The sequence below is a fragment of the Paroedura picta genome, chromosome 16, assembly GCF_049243985.1.
Source record: "Paroedura picta isolate Pp20150507F chromosome 16, Ppicta_v3.0, whole genome shotgun sequence".
Lineage (NCBI taxonomy): Eukaryota > Metazoa > Chordata > Lepidosauria > Squamata > Gekkonidae > Paroedura > Paroedura picta.
This window is the reverse complement of record NC_135384.1, coordinates 3,490,441-3,509,689: the sequence shown is the minus strand read 5'-3', so window position 1 is coordinate 3,509,689 and position 19,249 is coordinate 3,490,441. Positions and strand designations below refer to the sequence as shown.

Below are 19,249 nucleotides of genomic sequence, written 5' to 3'. Positions count from 1 at the left end.
AAGAGACTCATTTGTGCTCCCCCCCCCCACCCCTCCTCGTCTTCAATAACCCGAGCGGAGGATGCAGAGAGAAAGAAGAGCTGCCAAGTGGAAAGGCGGCCTGAATGATGGCAAAGATGGAGGATTAGCTCAGGGCAGGAAGTCCCTCCTTCCCGTTTGGAGGCTTGCCAAGGTGTGGAAGCGACCAAGGAAATGCTGGTGGCATAAGCCTCTAAATAGCATTAACCGTAACCGATGGGAGTGGGGGGATGCCCAAAATCTCTGCTTTGTGCGTGTGTGTGTGGGGGGGGGGGGGGGGGGAGAAGCAATTTTCATCTTGCTTCAAAGGTGCTTTCCCAGCAGGGCCAAGAAAGCTCTCCTCCTTCCCCTCCACCAGAAGGCTGGGATTTCTGAGGAAGCGGTGATAAAGCGTGCATTCACTGTGATCCTTTCAAGAGCTACGGGAAGGACAGAGCTGAGACCCAGGTTCATGTTCATCGGCTGTCTCTTTCTCCGTCCAGAGTCACGCCTTTGGAAGGAGACCGGTCGCAGGCAGCCTTAAACCGGCACTGCTCGAGGGGCGATTCAACAGATGTAGAACGGCCTGATTCTCTCCATGAAGATTCCTTAAATCGGACATCAGCCTTGACACAGTCAAGCTTCCCCTGCCCAATGAGGAGGGATTTGACCACGGGAAAAGCCACGCCAAGGGAGCACTGGACCTGCAGGGTGGGATGCCACCAAACGTCACAAAAACGAAGACTCTCCTCTAGAGAGACACCCCCCCCCCGCACGACCCCTCACTGGAAAAAAGAGCCGAGGACTGGACAGTTCTGTCAAACTGATTTTATTGGGGGGAAACAAGATGGCCGCTCTCTCGGCTCGGACGGCCAGGCTGGCACTCCGCCCCAGGCTCGAGGGGGCCCCTCTTGGCGCCAGTCGACAGCGTCCCCCTGTTCTGTGGTGGGATTGTGCCTCCTGGCCCAACGGTGTCCAAGCTACGTTAAAAACAAAAAGACTAATGCTGCTAAAATTAGACTGGAGTCGTTCCTCTGGCGGGGCTTGGCTTGAGTTCCCCCCCCCCCCCAACACACACACACCCCTTCGACATCACTGGAACCGTGAGCCCCTGAGAGAGAGAAAGAGAGAGGAAAGGGGGAAAATAAGGAACAGAATTAGAAATTGTGTACGGGGGAGAAAAGCTCACCCCCTCCACAGGCCACATGAATGATGTGGCCTGTTGGAATCATTTCAAGTCCTCAGTTGAGGCCCTGGGAAGCAAAGCTTTGAGGTTGGGTTGGACCAGAGGTAGGCGACACTGGGGGTCTCCAGATGTCCTTGGACTACACTTGCCATGAGCCCCTGCTGGCAGGGGCTCATGGCAAGTGTAGTCCATGGACATCTGGAGACTCCCAGTTTGGCCCAGCCCTGGATTAGACCAGAATTACAACGTCCCACAAACACCAATCAGATACCATTGTGCAGTGCGCAGGGAGCTAAGTTTGGGATAAGACATCTTAAAAGCACTGCATTCTCAAATTATACCTGAGTTTTGTGGGAACTGGCAGGCTGTGGAGCGCATGGTGCCTTGGTGGTCATGTGCAGGCTCTGACACACATGTGCACTCTGTAATATGATTTCAATGGACTGTCAGAATTCTTTGTTGTGGGCTCAATTTTGTGGAAAGGCCTGCCTGGAGAGGTCAGGAGAGCCAGTATGGTGTACTGAGCGCTAGCGGGGTTAAAGGCCAGCTGATTCTCATCTAGAGAACTCGGTTTGATTCCCCGCTCTTCCACATGCAGCCATGTGGGTGACCTTGGGCTAGTCACAGTCATGTTAGAGCTGTTCTCAGAGCAGTTCTCTCAGAACTCTCTCAGCCCCACCTCACAGATCGTCTGCTGTGGGGAGAGGACGGGAAAGGTGTTTGTAAGCTGCCTTGAGACTCCTTTCGGGGGATGGTCGCTCCATCTTCTCCGCTCTCTTACCTGATGGGGCTTTATCCAGAGCAGGTTACTTCTCCCCCTTCCCTTGGCTCTCGGGGACTCCTTCCGGAGCTGGGGCCGACGGCGGTGGAAGCAGCAGCAGGGACCCTGCAGCGGGTTTCTCCTTGGCCTCCACAGGGGCTGCCTTCCCCGGCATGTTCCCGGACCCGAAGAGGCCCTGGATGGTCATGTTGGAAGCGGACGAAGAGGTGGAGGATGAAGCCGGAGCAGCAGAGCCATGGGCCGGCTTGGCTGGGAGGCCTCCGGAGAGGAAGGCCGTGTACTGGTTCCAGAAAGAGAGGGGTCCCACCCCCACGAGCTGGGCTGGAATGTCACGCCCCAGGAAGTCCTGCAGCTTCACCTGTCCTCCCGACAGGACAGGGACGGGGCCTTCAAAGGGCAGGCGCTGTACATGCCGCGCCGGATTGCTGCTCCACACCGGGCTGGCCATGTTCACCTTGGGGAGCAAGAAAAGTGGGACGTGAGCCACGCTTTCCAACGTGGCTAAAGACCAACAGGGGCACATTCTGGATCCCCAAAACAGAAAACCAGTTTGACTACGGTTACCAGTTCACCTTGGCCCCTGGCAGGGAACAGGGAGTAGGGTGGCCAGATCCAGGTTGGGGAACTCCTAGAGATGTGGGGAAGGAGCTCGAGGAGAACATGGGCCTCAGTGGGGTCCAATGCATCCTCCAAAGTATCCAGGAACTGATCTCGGTAGCCTGGTGATGAGCTGTAATCCCAGGGGATCTCCAGGCCCCACCTGGAGGCTGGCCTCCCTAAGTTTAACTAGTGTAACTCTTTACAAGGAATCCTGGGCATTGTCGTTCTGGGAAGGGAAGGACAGAACCACAATTCCCCGCAGTCACAGAGTGCAGAAACAGTGTGGTGCAGTGGTTTGTGCCAGACTGGAATGTATAGTTTTACATCAGGTGGGTGGTGGAAAAAACCATCCAGTCGCCACTAACTTAACAATTTTCAAGGCAAGAGAGGTTCAGAGGCAATTTGCCATTGCCTGCCTCCACGTCACGATGCTGGCATTTTTTTTGGAGGTCTCCCATCCAAGTACAAACCAGGGCTGAACCTCCTTAGCTTCCGAAATCTGATGAGATCGGGTTAGCCTGGGGCTTGCGCTGTATTATTGTACTGCTTTACGAGTGGAGCTCTGGATAGGCAGTAAATAAATGTTGCAAGAAGATAAAACAAACTTGTTGCGTAGCAGCTGGGTCGCCAGCCTCAGACACGGGAGTCCAGGGTTCGAATCCCCACTCTGTCATGGAAGTTCTCTGGATGGCCTTGGGCCAGTCTCACACCCACTCAGCCTAAGCTACCCCCCAGGGCCTTGGGGAGGTTAAAATGGGGTAGAGCAAGATGGGGAGAAAGAAGGGGCCCAAATGAAGTAAATAATCAAATTAATTTAATCTAGAAGTGGTCAAAGCGCACTACAAAATTAAAATCCATAAAAGAGAGGGCACTTCCTTAACCGCTTGCAGATTCCAGCCCTGCCTCTAGAGGGGGACAGAGACTCTTATGGGATTTAAATTTGATAAAAAGCAAGACCCCCACCCCACCCAGAAGGGGGAAAAGGCCCTCTCTCTCTTACCTGGTGGTGAGCAGTCAGTGCGTGTTTGCGCAGGGCAGCTCTGTCTGGAAAGACCTGCTTGCAGCTCCCACATGCCAGGGTCAAGCCCTCTTTGGCTTGGCTGCCCTGCTGCTTCTCGGACGGCCCTTCTCCTGCCGCCCCCTTCCCCTGCTCCTCCTCTTCCTCATCCGGCAGGGTTCCCCGCTCCTCTACCTCCATTTCAGTTTTCTCTTCCTCCTCCGGTGCAAGGTGAGGAGGGCTCCTTTCCCCCAACGGGGAGGCAGCGCTGGCTCCTCCCTCGGCCTCTTCTGCTGCTCCCATTTCCTCCCCTTCCTTGGCAGGACCCGGAGCTTCCTGTTCCGGGCTGGAAGGCCCCTCCGCCTTCTCCATCCCGCTTTCTGGGGAGTCTTCGTCGGTGGCTTCTTCCTCGTCTTCTTCAGACAGCTCTCCGTCTTGCAGCAGGGGGGGCTGCTGCTGCTGCGGCTGCTGCTTCTCTCCTTCCTCCGGGGCAGCTCCCTCAGGGTTAGGGGACTCGGGGAGAAGCGCCCCATTGGGGATCTGCCCTCCCAGGTGCATGCGGACGTGCTGCTGGAGGCTGACCGCGTTGGTGAACTTCTTCTGGCAGATGGGGCAGGAGTTCTGCGCCCGGGACGCCGAGCTGGTCTTGTGGCCGACAAAATGGGCCCGCAGGTTGCCCCGGGTGGAGAAAGCACGGCCACACACTTTGCACTTGAAAGGTCTCTCCCCTCCGTGTTGCCCGTAGTGGAGCTGCAGAGCCCGGGGGCAGCTCAGGACGCGCAAGCAGATGACACACTGGTTGGGCCCGGACGCTGCGGACAGGGAGGAAGAGGACGAGCCAGCCCCGGCTTGGGCGATGGCCCCAGGGGCGGCGCCCGAAGAGGAGGACCCCTGGCGGTCGATCTTCTCCACCAGCTGCTGGAGCTTGGAGGTCTCGGAGGGCGAGGCCTCCAGGACGTAGGGGAACGGCCCCACCGCCGTGCCCGCCTTGAAGTGATTGGCCAGCAGGGCCCAACTGGGCAAGGACCCCACCAGCTTCCCCAGCTGCAGCCGGGCGCCTTCCGCCTCCCTTTCCGGGGGGGTGTTCTCGTCCCCCTTCCCTTTGGCTTCCACGGCCTTCATCAGGACGAGCTTGTTGAAGCTGGGCAAGGCCTGGGCGGCGGCCGACGGGGAGGCCCCGGAAAGCAGCGTGAGGCTCTCGGTGGCGCTGAGGGCCTTCCGCTCAGCAGGGGCGGCCGGCGGAACGCCGCTCTCCTCTCCCGCCTCGGCTTTCTCGGGCGGCACCGACATGCCGTAGGGCAGGCCCGAGGTGGTGAGGACGTAGTCGAGGTGTTCCGGGACCGGGTGGGGGTTCATCTGGACGTGCGGGTACTTCTCACGGTGCCGGTGGAAGTGCACCTTGAGGTTCCCGCGGGTGGTGAAGCGGTTTCCGCAGATGTTGCACTTGTAGGGCCGCTCCCCCGTGTGCGAGCGCAGGTGGATCTGGAGGGCGCTGTCGCTGCCGAAAACCTTGCCACAGAAACGGCATTTGTGTCGCCCCCCCGGCTTCTCCTCCAGGCTGGCTTCCCCGCCGCCGCCGCCGTTCTTTGGCCGCAGGAGCCCCGGCGACGTGGCTTGCTCCAGCCCGCGGGCGGCCCCCAGGCACTGGGCGGCCAAGAGCCCCGTGGTGGTGGGGAAGGCGGGAGCCAGGAGCTGCTCGGCTTTGGGGACCCGGGTCCCTCCCGGGAAGGGGTGGTACAGGTGGAAGAAGGCCGGCTTGGGCACCTCAGGGGAGCCGGAGGCCGGGGTCCTGCCGGGCTCAGTCTTGATGGAGAAGACAGGCAAGGGCGGCTTGGGCGGAAGAGAGGCCCCCGCGGCCGGCTCGGCGGAAGGCGCCGCGGAACCCACCTGCCCCAGGGAGCCCAGAAGCAGCACCTGCCGGCAGATCTGTTCCGTCATCTGCATTTGGTGCAGCTGCCGCTGCTGCAAGACCCGCAGCTCCTCCAGGATGAGGGGGATGTTGAGGTGTCCCGGGGGGACGGGGGCGGCGGGGGGAGGCGGGGGCGGCGGGGGGAGGGGCGGGGGCGGCGCCGGCTCCTGGCCCGGCTCTGCCAACAAGGCCCTGGGTTCCACATCCATGCTCGGGGGGCTGTCGGGACGGGCTTCCGCGGAAGACGAGGAGGAGGCGGAGGAGGAAGAGCTGGCGGTGTCTTGGCCGGCGGCCGCGGAAGAACAGGCGGACTGCTCCGGGCAGCAGGACTCCACATGGGCAGAGAGCTCCAGGGAATCCTTGAAGCTGGCGTGGCACGAGGGGCAGGAGAAGGGGGCCGATTCGTCGCCAGTGTCTCCTGGAGAGGGAGGGAGGGGAGGAGAAAAGGGGCACCATTAGTCCAGGTTGTCCGGCTCAATCCTACCATGATTGCCAGTGCAGAGTGGTGGTCAGGGGGGTTGAGCTAGGATGTAAAAGACCCGGGTTCGAATCCCTGCTCTGCCATGGAAACTTGCAGGGTGTCTTGAATTCCTTTATCGTATGGCACGTGCGGAATGGAGCCGGGAGGTCCCAAAATCCTACTTAGCTTCCAATATCCGACGGGTTCTGGCTTTCCCGGGCTTAGCCAGGTTGGGGTTGCAGGCTGGGTGACCTTGGGTCAACCGCAGTCATTTTGGCTAACCTGCCCTGCAGAGTTCTTCTTAAGATAAAACAGAGGAAGAGGAGAACAAGGTAGGCCACTTGGAATGCCTGCAGAGGTGGTCAAACTGCAGCCCTCCAGATGCCCATGGACTACAATTCCCATGATCCCCTGCCAGCTGACAGGGGCTCATGGGAATTGTAGTCCATGGGCATCTGGAGGGCTGCAGTTTGACTACCCCTGCCCCATGGGGAGAGAGGCAGGGTAGGAAAGAAGATTAAAGCATGACTCATTGTCCAAAGCCATTGCAAGCTTGCAGCCTCTGCATCTAGAAACTGCAGGATCAGTATCTGGATTCCGACACCCTTTTTAAAGCAAGTTTCCTAGTCCTCAAAGAAAGCAGCAGGCTGGAAAAGGGCCCAGGATGCCAATGGGGCGGAAAATGCAAGAGGGCAGGCGACAGGAAGGCTGCCCAAGGAAATTCTCCCGGGCACAGCAGGGGGTCGCGTTTTGTTCTGCTCCAGGCTGGAGGCTCCCCTTGCAAACCTCCCCCCCCAAAAAACACACACCCTTTGCCGCCCCCCTCCTTCTGCCCCCTGCTCGGTCGACCTGCCCGCCCCATTCCCAAGCGGTCGAGCAGAGGGGGAGGGGAAGGACAATGGGAAAGGGCAGAGCCCGGCCGAGCAAACCGGGGCGCTCAGGCCTGGGGGAGGAACCCCTCCATGCATGCATGCATTCATGCATCCACGCGTGCATGCCCGAGGGAGGGCGCAGGGAGGCTGGGCTGGCCCGGGGCCTGCAGCCGGCCCTTCCTCCCTCCCTCCCCCACCTCTCGGGGGCCACGTAGCCCGCGCCCCACCTGGCCGGGCGCGGCTCCCACCTGCCGGCTCCCCCATCCCGCCGCCGCCCGCCGCCTCGTCGTCCTCGTCCGGCTCGTGCCCTCGGGGGCTGCTCATCCCGGCCGCCGGCCCCGGCCTCCGCGCCCGGGGATGATGATGGAGGAGGAGGAGGAGGAGGAGGCCGCCAGCCAGCCAGCCAGCCAGCCAGCCGGCGAGAGCGGCTCCCACCCGGCTGCAGCAGGGACCTCTGGCGACCGGAGGGCGGCGGCTCCGCGCAAAGCCAAGCGCGCCCCTCGTGCGCCACGGAGCGCACCTGGAGAGGGGCGGAGAGGGGGAGAGGGCCGAGGATGAGGAAGGAAGGAAGGAAAGGAGGAAGGAAAGAATAAGGAAATGAGGAAGGCAGAAAGGGAAGGAAGTAATGGGAAGAAAGAAGGAAATGAGGAAGAGTAAAATAAGGAAATGAGGAAGGAAAGAATAAGGAAATGAGGAAGGCAGAAAGGGAAGGAAGGAAGAGAAAGAAAGAAGGAAATGAGGAAGAGAAAAATAAGGAAATGAAGAAGGAAGGAGAGGAAAAAGAAGGAAGGAAAAGAATAAGGAAATGAAGGAGACAGAAAGGGAAGGGAGGAAAAGAAATGAAATGAGGAAGGATGGAAAAGAAAGAAGGACATGAAGAAGGCAGAAAGAAAAGGAAGGAGGGAAATGAAGGCAGAAAGGAAAGGGAAAGAAAAGAAGGCTGGGTTTCTAAACTGAGACCCAAACAAGGAAGGGTACTCTTCATGCTGATACCCCCCCTTTAATTGCCACCTCCAGGTTAGGAAATTCTTGGTGCTTTGGGGGTGGTGCCTGAGGAGGGCATGGTTTGGGGACGGGAAGGTCTTCGGAGAGCCAGTGTGCTATAGTGGCTAAAGAGTGGCAACTCTAATCTGGAGAACTGGGTTTGATCCCCCAGGCAGCCAGTTGGGTGACCTTGGGCCAGGCACAGTTCTCTTAGAGCTGTTCTCTCAGCCCCACCTCCCTCACAGAGTGCCGGTTGGGAAGAGAGGTGGGGAAAGAGGCTTGCAAGCCACTTTGGGACTTCTTCAGATAGTGTAAAACAACAGAACTCTTCTTCAGCAGGGTATAATGCGTCGGAATCCATCCTATAAAATATCTCATCAAAGGCATCTCCGGACTGCAATTAAGTGGCCGATGTGGACCGTGCCGCAAATCTAATTTTAGTTTAAATCTTATTTTATTGCATGTTGTTAATTAGTGTTATTATATTTATAGGTTGTACATGGCCCTGAGTCAGTCCACTGGGAAGGCGGTATAGAAATCAAATAAATGACAACAGTAATCACAATCATTTCCTCCAGGGGACCTGGTTTCTGTAATCGGGAGGGCAGCTGTCATTCCGGGGAAACTTCAGGTCCCGCTGGACACCGGCAGCCCACCCCACCCCCACCCCATGGTCCAGCATGACCTGCCTGGAAGAAAGAGATGCTGTGTCCATACCCCTAACCACTGGCACTCTGCTTAAGGGGGTATAAGCCCTCTAACCATGACATAAGGCTTCTCAACTGGATCTCCCCTAATGCATCATGTAGGGTTTTCTCTGCCAGTCAAGGGACTGCCTGGTTGGACTCAAGGCAGATCCATGCTCAAGGCAGATCCAGACCACTGGGGCAATGTGCATTTTCAAAGGGAGAGCAGCCAATCTTTGGCTAGCATCCTTGACGTGCCCTGAAATCTCACTGGAAGGAGCAGCTCTCCAGGGGCCTATCAGGAGCGACCCTGGGCAAGAGTTCCACCTGGCTCCACCCACTTCCGGGAAAGTCCGGGCATCGTGCCTACCTGACCCTGCTGGGAGGGCCTCTGCTGCAGTGACTACTCACAACCCGCCAACATCCAAAGAAGAAGAGCTGCGGTTTTCTCATCCCATTTTTCGCAGCTCAAAGGAGTCTCTCAGCAGCTTACGATCGCCTTCCCTTTCTCTCCCCGCAAACAGACACCCTGTGAGGTGGGGGAGGCTGAGAGAGCTCTGAGAGAACTGGTATTGGCCCAAGGTCACCCAGCAAGGTAGGGGGAGGCTGAGAGCTCTGAGAGAACTGGCATTGGCCCATGGTCACCCATGGTCTCTAATCTGGTTCTCCAGATTAGTGGCCGCTGCTCTTAGCCTCGACGCCACACTCCTCTTGACTGTTTGTAGGCTCAGACCCCAAATTCACCCAAGCCACAACCCTGCTCCTTCAGTTCCCAGAGCATTTCTCCCCAAGGCCGTCTTCCCATCTGCCCAAACCCTTCCCAAGGAAATGGCCAGATTGTTCCCAGTCCCTCCTTGTGGCAGTTAAAATTCATTCCGCAGCAGAGCAGCCGAACTGGGCCTCGAATCTGCTCCCCGCCCCACACAGACACCCCCACCCTCATTTCTGCACATCTGAAAATCCCAGAGGAAGCTGGACGCTAGTCAACCTAAGATAATTGTCACAAGCAAATGCCCAAAAAGGGAGGCGGGAGGGAGGGAGGGAGGGAGAGGGAGAGATCTAACTTAACACAAGAGAGACTATCTGGGACTCTGGGAGTTACTTAGCAACAGCACAAAGACCAGAGTGAAAAGAGGCAGTGTGGTGGCAAAAATGTGTGTGAAGGAGTGTGACAGAACGCATATGTGTGTGACCGTCTTCCTGGCCTGGGGAAGCTGCCTGGTGTGGGGTGCGAGCGTGGGAGAAAGCCGTGATCAGCGGCCCTGCCCAGGCGCCAGGGACCAAAGGGGTACGCGCCCGGCAGAGCATCAAAGGGGCAAAGCCCTGAAATCCTGGGCAGGGAACCAGCAAAACAACCCCATGCATGCGCCAAAGGAAGGAGCGCATTGCACGGACTCACGAGGTGGACGACCTGCGCACTGCGCATGAAGTTGCGTCTGCAGCTGTAACCCCACTTCTTCAGGACCTACGTTTGTTCTCCTGGTACATGTCATTGGGGAAGGAGCAGAGCGTACCTGTGATCCTCTTTTAGAAAAGAGCCAGGTTCAGGAGAGCGGTATAGAAATCCTATTATTATTATTATTATCATCGACAATAACAATGCCATAGAAGACAGGGGTGGAATCCAGAAGCTCTACCTGCGTGGCAACCCAAGTCTCTTATTTAGATGCCACTTCCAAACCTTAATTGGAAATAGAGGGTTTCTGATAACACTGGCCAGCCTTGCAGGGCTGTTGGGAGGATTCCTGAGTGGATGTTTCTGAAACCAGATCAGGGCTACGACCTGTTGCATCCATGGTTTTGGGAGCAGGTGCAGCACTCAGCAGGACTTTGCTAGATGCCTCCCCCCCCCCCCCATCCATCGACCCCTGTTTTCCTCCATCCGGTCGGCCGCACTTCCCGGATTCGAGGAGATTTCAGAGTTCTCTGAGCCAGACCTGGATGGGATCCCAGAAAAGGGGAAAATGAAAAGCGGGGGGGGGGGGGGGTGGAAGAGAGCAAAGGGGAAAGGAAGGAAGTGGAAGGAAGGAGGGGAATTGCAAGAAAAGAGGGAAAGGAGGAAAGAGAGAGAAATTCCACGAAAAAGGAGAAGGAAGGAAGGAAAAGAGAGCGAGAGAGTGGAAGAATGCTAAGCGCCAGAGAAAGTGCCGGGACGGCGAAAAAGTGGGAGGAAGAGGGAGCCCGGGGTGGGGGGCGCTACCTGCTGACGGTATCGGCCCGTCGGTGGCGCAGGCTGGCCTTGCGCCCGGCCACCGGCTCATCCGCTCCAGCTGCGAGCGGCCCGCCCCGCCGCCCCTGCCTCTCCCAAACTTGGCTGGCGCCCCGACGGCCGCGTTTTCCCACGCTGCCCCCCCCCGCACCGCAGCCCTCCCTCCCTCCCCCCCCCCCGCACCGCAGCACCTGCCGGGGAGACGCACCGTCCTGGGGGCCCGGGGAGCCCTCGCCGTCGGAGATGAGCTGCTGCGGGTTGCGCTGTTTGCGGCGAGACATGGCCGGCCGGGCAGAGGCAGAGGCGACGGCGGGAGGGGGTGCCGGGGGGGGAACCCGCGGAGGGAGGCTGCCTGTGGGGTGGGGAGCCGCCGGGCGCCGGGCCCTCTCCCTCCGGACTGGGAGCCCTCCGGCAGGCCGACCCCCCCCCCCGCCCGTTCACACCCGCGCCCTCCCGGGACACGCCCCCTCCTTTGTGCCCCGCATGGCAAAAGCAAAACTCTTAATCTTGCCCCCCACCCGTCGGCTTTTGGACGAGCCCGGGGTGGAGAGGCCGCTTTAACTCCTTCCTTGGCCGGAGCCCGCTGGGGTGGCGGGTGGGGGGGACACGGGGCTGGGGGAAGGCTCCCCACCGCGCACGCAGCCGTCTATGGGGTGGGCAGGAGGGCATCCCCACCCGCTTGAAATGCGAGGGCCGGTGGTGCCCAATGCGGAGAGGCCGCCACTTTGGTCGCGTCTCCAGCCCCATCCCACCCCAGCGACTGGACGGGGAGTGGAGGGAGGATGGGGGAGGATTTAAAGGGACAACCTTTACAATGGGGAGAGAATCTCCCCATCAGCAGGGCCTGAGCCCTCGCAAAGAAACCTTTGACTACCCGATGGAGTCTCAAAGCTGCCTACAGTTAGTTGCCTTCCCTCCCTCTCCCTGCAACAGACACCCTGTGAGGCCAGTGAGGCCGAGAGAGCTCTGGGAGAACTACTCTAACAGAACAGCTCTAAGAAGACTGTGACAAGCCCAAGGTCGCCCAGCCGGCTGCCTGGGGAGGAGGAGTGGGGAATCAAACCGGGTTCTCCAGATTGGAGGCGGCTGCTCTTCACCACGACCCCAAGCTGGGGTCCTGCCCGTCTGTTGTAAAGATTGTCCTAATATTGACTTTTGATGGACTGTTGGTTTGATCCACTTCATGTGTGGTTTTTCTGGAAAACTGCTGGCGGTGCATCTTTGTGAAAAATTGCCCCTTAAACTCAACAAAGTTGCTTCCTTCTGGGAAGCACATGCTTCCACGTGCATGCATGCTTCTTCAGATATGAAGACTTCTACCCAAAATTATACTTATGTTGGTCTTCAAGTGCCACTGGACCCAAGCTTTGCTCTGTTGCTAAATACCAACATGGCTATCAGCCTGACTCTATCCTTAAACGGTTAGATATACTTAGAACGAATTTTGCCTGCTGAGTTTTAAGCAAGTGATTAATTTTATAGTAGAGTTTTTTCCCCTGCTTCTCAATAGTTTGTAATAAATAATGACATTTCCTTCCTTCATTCCCTGTGACTCTTTCTTTCTTTCTTTCTTTCTTTCTTTCTTTCTTTCTTTCTTTCTTTCTTTCTTTCTTTCTTTCTTTCTTTCTTTCTTTCTTTCTTTCTTTCTTTCTTTCCTCTCCCTGATCTATGTATCCTGATCTTCCTTTCTTCCTTCGTTCCTTATCTTGCTTGCTTTCTTCTCCCTGACCCTTCCTTCCTTCCTTCCTCCCTTCCTTCCTTCCTTCCTTCCTTCCTTCCTTCCTTCCTTCCTTCCTTCCTTCCTCATCAAGCCACCTAACCCCTCCATCTGTCCCGCAAACCACACTCTCCCCCCCTTTCCCCCTCCCCCTCAGAAAGCCAGCATCTTTGGGGAAGCCCTTCCTCCCTCGCTCTGCATGCCCCCCCCCCAAACACCATTCCTGCCTCTTTTTTACCTCTTCCCTGTGGCCTTTTGACCTCCCCCCAGAGCTACAAAAGTAAAATCCTCCGGAGAAGCTCACTGCGGGAATGTTAATGAATCCCCTGCACAAAGGCGTAAAGACTTTTTACTTCAGTGGCGAAGGGGGGGGGAGCAGAGAGAAAAAGGGGGCCCTTTCAGAGGATGTTTCTGTGTGTGGCGGAGTGGAGAGAGTTTGGAGAGGGGGTAGTGAACAACGACAGGATGGGGGTCTCCCAATGCACCCAGCACATTTGCAAATGGAGAAACGGGGGGACTTCCTTCTTTCTGACGGTGGTGGGACGCCAGAACCCCCAGGCCCAAGGAAAACAGCCCCCAGTTTTTCAGGGGTACCTTATAAGACTTCAGAAACAATTTATTTGCCTCCATATCATATCCCCATTGCTCTATATCAGCGTGAAAGTTGGATACGTGCAGAAATCTGGCAGGAAAAAAAACTGGGGGAGAGTTTTGCTCTCCGTGGGCTGCCGAAAAGACAAATAAAATGGGTCCCAGCTCAAACTGAGCCCAAACTCTCCGTAGAAACTGAAATAACACAGCCAGGGCAATGGTACTTCGGTTACTTCATAAGAAGACGAGACCCCCCTGGGAGAGGAAGTCTGAATTCTCCTTAGAAGCTCTGCGGACTAAACAGAGGCCTGTTTGTACTTTGGTCACATTAGGAGGAAAGAGTCTCCGGGGAAGAGAATGGTAGAAAAAGTGGAAGGCAGCAGGGAAATGAGGAAGACCCCCAACGGGAGAGGGGCAAACGTGGCCAAGGAAGCTGCAAAACCTGAGCAAACAACAGGATGTTTTTTGGGGGGGTCATTAATTCCAAAGATAGGTGGGGCTGAGAGAGCTCGGAGAAAACTGCTCTGCAAGAACGGCCCCCAAAGAATTGTGACTAGCTCAAGGTCGCCCACCTGGCTGCAGGTGGAGGAATGCACAATCGAACCCCATCTCTGCAACGGACCAACAGCCACCCCTTCTACACTTCCAGCGGTGTTCAGCGCTGGAAAATTTGCCACAATGCGCCTTCTGGGCCGTGGCGTGAGACCAGAGGTCGAACATGTGTGGCCTGGAGTGCTTCCGACCAGGCCCCCGGCCGCCCCCTCCTCTTTCTCTTCTTCCCCCTTCGTCCTCTGGAGCTGACCCATCCCTGTAGCGGCCGCTGGTTTCCTGGAGCCCCAACAAATTGGCCCTATCCATCTTCGCCGCATGGGAGAGAAGCCGCCAATCCAAGCCTCCCTGGGCTACCCCTGACCCCCCTCCCACCAGCTTGGGCTGGAGCATCCCCCCCCCTTCCCCACTCCTTGGGCATCCTCCCCTCCGGCCTTCCCCGTGGCATTGTCTCCACCCCAAGCCTCTTTTCTTCCCCGGTTGCTTGGGATTCGGACATGGGGGAGCTGAAAGGGAAACAGAGATGGCAGCGTGGGAGGTGAAGGCGTGGGGGAGATGAAAGGGTGGGATCTTTAGGGAGAGGGGAGGACAAGGAGAGCCCGGGGTCCGGACATCAACAAGGGTGTAAGTGGGGGGGGGGGGAGAGGGAGGGACATGAGACGTGGATGGAGGCCATTGACTCGCCAATCGCTTTCCTTTCAGTGTTTCCTTTTGGGGGCTTGGACTTGTGTTTGAGGGACGGCCCCGTTTCCTAGGGATGCTGTGAAAATGCAAGGCTCTCGCAGGGTTTGGAGACGTAATTCAAAGGCGGTTGTTATAAAATTCATGAAATAAAATTCCAGCCTTTGGGAATTGAACGAGGGACAACCTTTACAATGGGGAGAGAATCCCCAGGGTGTCTGTTGTGGAGAGATGGGGGGGGGCGATTGTGAGCCTCCTTGGGACAACTGAGGCCGGCTGGGTGGGCTTGGGCCAGTCTCAGTTCTCTCAGAGCTCTCTCTCAGCGTGTCTGTTGTGAGGAGAGGAAGGGAAGGGTGTTAAAAACCAGCTCTTCTATTCAGGTGGTGGTGGTGGAGGGAGGGAAGCTGTTCATTCAAAATCCACCACTAGAGGAGAACTAAACCTCTGTGTTGACAATAGTCACACACACACACACACACACATACCCTTTGGTTTGGGGGCTGCTCACCTCAGAGGGAAAACCAAGAGAGAGGGCAGGGCTTCTGGAAACTCAAAATATCTACAAGACAAAGGAGAGACACCCTAAATGGCTTTATTTCCCAGCTGTGATCTACAATTCCTCCTCCTTGGAAATCACGAGACTCCGGTTAGCCGAATTCAGTTTTGGGATTTCCCTGCCTGGTGAGTAGAAGGCTGGGTGAAATCAGGGCAGATAGAAGGATATACTTCTTCGGCCAAAGAACGGTTAACTTGAGGGATCCCCTGCCTTGGGATGCAGAAGAAGAAGAGTTGTTTTTTTAACACCCTGCTTTTCACTACTGGAAGGTGTCCAAAAGTGCCTTACAACCCCCTTTCCCTTCCTCTCCTCACAACAGACACCCCGTGAAGTAGGTGGGGCCAAGAGAGCTCTGAGAGAACTGCTGCACCAGAACAGCTGTAAGCAAACTGGGACTCGCCAAAAGTCACCCAGCTGGCTGCATGTGGAGGAGCGGGGGGGCTGGTGGATTGAACGTTTCATTTGTTGTTCACTGCCGCAATCCGCCCCAAACTTTTACATATCAAGAAAACTTTTTAAACAAGAGCACCACTCAAGCATCCTTAAGGCCCCTGGTGACTTCATTACCATGAAGAAGTTCATTCTCCAAAGATCTTCCGGCTTTCAGTGTCTTACAAGACGTCACACCAAGCACCTGCGTTGGAAGCACCTAAGGCTACTTAAGAGAGAGAAGAGTACAAACCAGTGAAGACCCAGAAAGATAGTCATTGAGTGAAGACCTCAAGTGTCCAGACGTGCTAAGGAGACGTCCTGAAGGTGCTGGTGTCACCTGCTGCTTCCTGGACCATGTCAGGTAATCCAAGTTCTTTTCCAAGGGGTTTGTCTGAGATTTCCCAGACTTTCTTCCATCTGTTCCTTGCTCTCCTACCTTCCATGGTTACAAACGCAAGTTTGATGCATGGTGGCTTTGGAGGTTCTCCACACTGCCCTGCTCAATGTTGCCTGTTAGTAGATATTTCTGTCTTGAGGTCAGTAGGGGAGAAGACTGAAGGATTGTCTCCTTGAATGCGTGACTTGGGGCTAGATGGTTGGTCGGTCTAGCCCTGTGCTGTTTATACTTGCCTGGCAGGTGTTCTTCATGGACTTCAGGTGACTTTCCCGGTCAGGGAGCTGAGAACTTAGCTCATGATGCCATGGTTAGACCTGGGGTTTCATTGATGGACAGTCCATGTTCTACCACTGATGGTTGATGCAGGGTTAGTCTAGTGAACGATGAAGGATGTGAGATTGTTCAGCTAGGACCTGGGAAACTTGTGTTCAGCTTTCCTCTATCCACAGAATCTTTCCAACAGCGTATTTGATCAGACATACAAACTCAACCTAACAAACCTAATTGCGGTGTTGCCGAAATTTAATGGGAAAGGGAGAACATGTAACCTACTTTCAGCTCATTGAGGGAGGTAAGATAAAAATGAATTAGACAGACGGGTAGATATTCCTGTGACACCCCATAAATTTACAGTCTGAGAAAGAGGATTAAGAGTTTGTTGTGGGTCTTCTCTGGAAACTATTGAGTGTCCCCCCCTTTTTTTCTGCTTAATTTATTCAGATTTGGGTGGGGGAGATTCTGGATCCTCCACTGAATGAGAAGCCTGTCGCTTAATAACTCTGGATTTTAAGATTACATTAGACACGTGCAAATATATAGCTGCCACAATCAAATGTCATTTGTTTTTAATGAATATTGTACAGTCATTTATAAAGTATCATAAAGTAGTAGTAGCCATACAATAGTAGCCATGCAATCAAGTAGTATTCATGCAATACGTACAAGGAATGATCCAATCTTCATTACATGCTGCATATTTATGGATGTCTTTGTGACGCTGTTTATTCATTTACTACTAATTTACTCTCTTCTTATATCTGTAGTCTTATGATCCCTGTTCCGTTGGCTGAGGAAGCATGCCTGCACACAAAAGCTCACACCTCAAATAAAACTTTGTGAGTCTTAAAGGTGCCATTGGACTCAGATTTTGTTCTGCTGCTTCAGACCAGCACAGCTGCCCACCTGAATCTATTCCATATAACAGTAAGTACAAATGTTATTTGTTGTAAACAACCTTTATAAGGACTACTTCATTCTGATCCAGTTATCTTTCTTTACAGAACTAGTTCACTTTATGGAGAATTCTTCTGAGTCACGTTTGTTATTTACTCCCTTGAGGAACTACATAATATTAGATGACTCCTGTTGGGTAAGAATAGAATTTATACACATCGCTGTTTTGAAATGATAAATTTCTGAGAATTTGCATTATTACACCTTTTTACACCAGTCATTTAAGTCCCTGTAGAAGCCAGCCTGCAAAACGGGGAAGAACAGATGCTCAGTTAGATTTCAGTTGGAACTAACCTGTTGAATTTTTGCCTGAACTATTTTTTATTACATGAATCTACATCATTGTATGGTTACTACAAATGATTGTCTTTTATGATGCTTTATAAATAACTATTTTGCACTTATGGAGGCATTATTTACGGTTGTTTTAGAGCTACTATAACACAACCCCCTTTTTCCTGGTGTTTTCCCTTTACTGCATACCCTGGTTTTTGTTTGTGTATTTCCTTCAAAGAGATTGCCTCATGGGAATTGTAGTCCATAGACATCTGGAGAGCCCTCATTTGGCCACCCCTGTCCATTGGACTATGTATACATTCCTGGATCCAGTGAATATACCCTGTTCTTTTTGGTCACTGCTTAGGTCTACAGCATGGACTTTAGCCTCACCTCGTTTTAATGGATGGGTTGAATCACACCCGAGTGACCCATTTTGTGTTCTTGGGCCTGACGAGCAACCCCAAGCTTGAGTTGACTTTATTTGTCCTCTTCGGCGCCATGTACCTGCTCATCCTAGCGGGCAACCTCCTCATCATGGTCACTGTGGCTTCTGACCGCTGCCTCCACACCCCCATGTACTTCTTCTTGGGCAACCTCTCCTTCATCGACATCTGCCACTCATCGGTCACCGCCCCCAAGATGCTCTTGGACTTCCTGTCATCCCAGAAGACCATCTCCTTTGATGGCTGCGTGGCACAGCTCTTCTTCCTCCACCTCTGTGCCTGCGCAGAGATCTTTCTCCTCACCATCATGGCCTACGACCGCTACGTCGCCATCTGCCACCCGCTACAGTACATCTCCCTCATGAGCTTGAAGGTTTGTAGCTGGCTGGTGGGCGCCCTCTGGGTGGGAGCAATGGTCCACTCCCTGGTCCAGACGGTCCTCACCATCCGTCTCCCTTATTGTGGGCCTAACGTTTTAGACAGCTTCTTCTGCGACGTACCCCCAGTCATCAAGTTGGCCTGCACAGATACATATTGGACAGGGGTTCTTATAGTTTCCAACAGTGGCATGATTTCTCTGGTCTGTTTACTGGCCTTGCTGGTTTCCTATATACTTATCTTGGTGTCACTGAGAGGGCAGACAGCCGAGGGGCGACGCAAGGCCCTCTCCACCTGTGCCGCCCACCTGCTTGTCGTGGCTTTATTCCTGGGGCCTTGTGTCTTTATCTACACCCGCCCTGCCGGAAGCTTCTCTGCAGACAAAGTGGTGGCTGTCTTCTACACGGTGGTGACACCCATGTTCAACCCGGTGATTTATACCCTGAGGAATACCGAAATGAAGAACTCCATGAGGAAACTGAGGGACCGGAAGATCTTTTTCGTCGGGATGTAAACAGATATCTTCTTCAGGCGGCTAAATAGAAGGGTGGATGGTAGGTTGGCCAGATCTCCGGGTAGTATCTAGAGATCTCCTGGCATTTCAATTGATCACCAGTCAATAGCGATCAGGTTACTTGGAGAAAATGGTTACTTTGCAAGGTGGACTCGATGGCACTGTGCCCGACCCAAATCCTTCCCCTCCTCAAATCCCACTCTCCTCAGGTCCCATCCCCAAAATTTTCCCAACGCAGAGCTGGTAACCCTAGAAGAAATCTAACCCAAGCCAGATAGCAATCCACTTGGTTTAGCTACGGAGAGACTATTAGGTACAAGAAACTGACTTCCAGAGATAATGGACCAATTCTGAAAGTATTCTTATTGAAGCTACAACAATGATTTTTAAAAAAGTTAAAACAACCTACAAAATGTGCTATTGCATGTAGAAAGCAGAAATCTTTACAAGCAAGTTAAGAAAGACACCTGAGGCTAGAAGGGTAGCAAACGAAGGAAGGGCCTTCTTGGTTGTGGCCCCCAAAATTTTGGAACTCCCTCCTCCTCTGTCTCCCTCTATCAGTGCCTTCAACCTTTGTTTCTTTTGTCATAACCCCTATGATGATTATGGACCTTCTTCCCCGCCTCCAGGGCTGTTTGTTTATATATTTGTTTATTTTATTATCCTCAATGTTGCTTTCCGTTGTTCAAATGTGTTACTGGGGACTCAGGGACTCTGTTCGGGCGGAGAGGCAAACAAGTCCTAAATAATAAATAAATAACTATCCCACCCAACATTGAAATATGTCTGCAGTCTACT

The 19,249-nt window shown here is 54.5% G+C and overlaps 2 protein-coding genes across 5 annotated transcripts; one reads left to right on the top strand and one right to left on the bottom strand.

Moving 5' to 3' along the window:
* Window positions 1–810: 810 nt before the first annotated feature.
* Window positions 811–11,131, bottom strand: SALL2 (spalt like transcription factor 2). Of its 4 annotated transcripts, none has more exons than XM_077313929.1 (4): window positions 10,890–11,131; window positions 3,565–5,888; window positions 1,965–2,418; window positions 811–1,108 (listed from the first exon to the last, which is right to left on the bottom strand). In XM_077313929.1, the coding sequence occupies exons 1-3, from the start codon at window positions 10,960–10,962 to the stop codon at window positions 1,990–1,992; spliced, it is 2,826 nt and encodes a 941-aa protein (XP_077170044.1). In that variant the 5' UTR covers window positions 10,963–11,131; the 3' UTR covers window positions 811–1,108; window positions 1,965–1,989. The 4 variants fall into 4 exon arrangements, with proteins under 4 accessions (XP_077170044.1, XP_077170042.1, XP_077170041.1 ...); XM_077313927.1 differs by lacking the exon at window positions 10,890–11,131 and adding an exon at window positions 7,030–7,263 and having other exon boundaries at window positions 811–977; XM_077313926.1 differs by lacking the exon at window positions 10,890–11,131 and adding an exon at window positions 7,030–7,262.
* Window positions 11,132–14,448: 3,317 nt separating this feature from the next.
* LOC143826229 (olfactory receptor 4E2-like) lies at window positions 14,449–19,197 on the top strand. Its single transcript, XM_077314916.1, has 4 exons — window positions 14,449–15,568; window positions 16,648–16,807; window positions 16,885–16,973; window positions 17,481–19,197. The coding sequence occupies exon 4, from the start codon at window positions 17,516–17,518 to the stop codon at window positions 18,449–18,451; it is 936 nt and encodes a 311-aa protein (XP_077171031.1). The 5' UTR covers window positions 14,449–15,568; window positions 16,648–16,807; window positions 16,885–16,973; window positions 17,481–17,515; the 3' UTR covers window positions 18,452–19,197.
* Window positions 19,198–19,249: the final 52 nt, after the last annotated feature.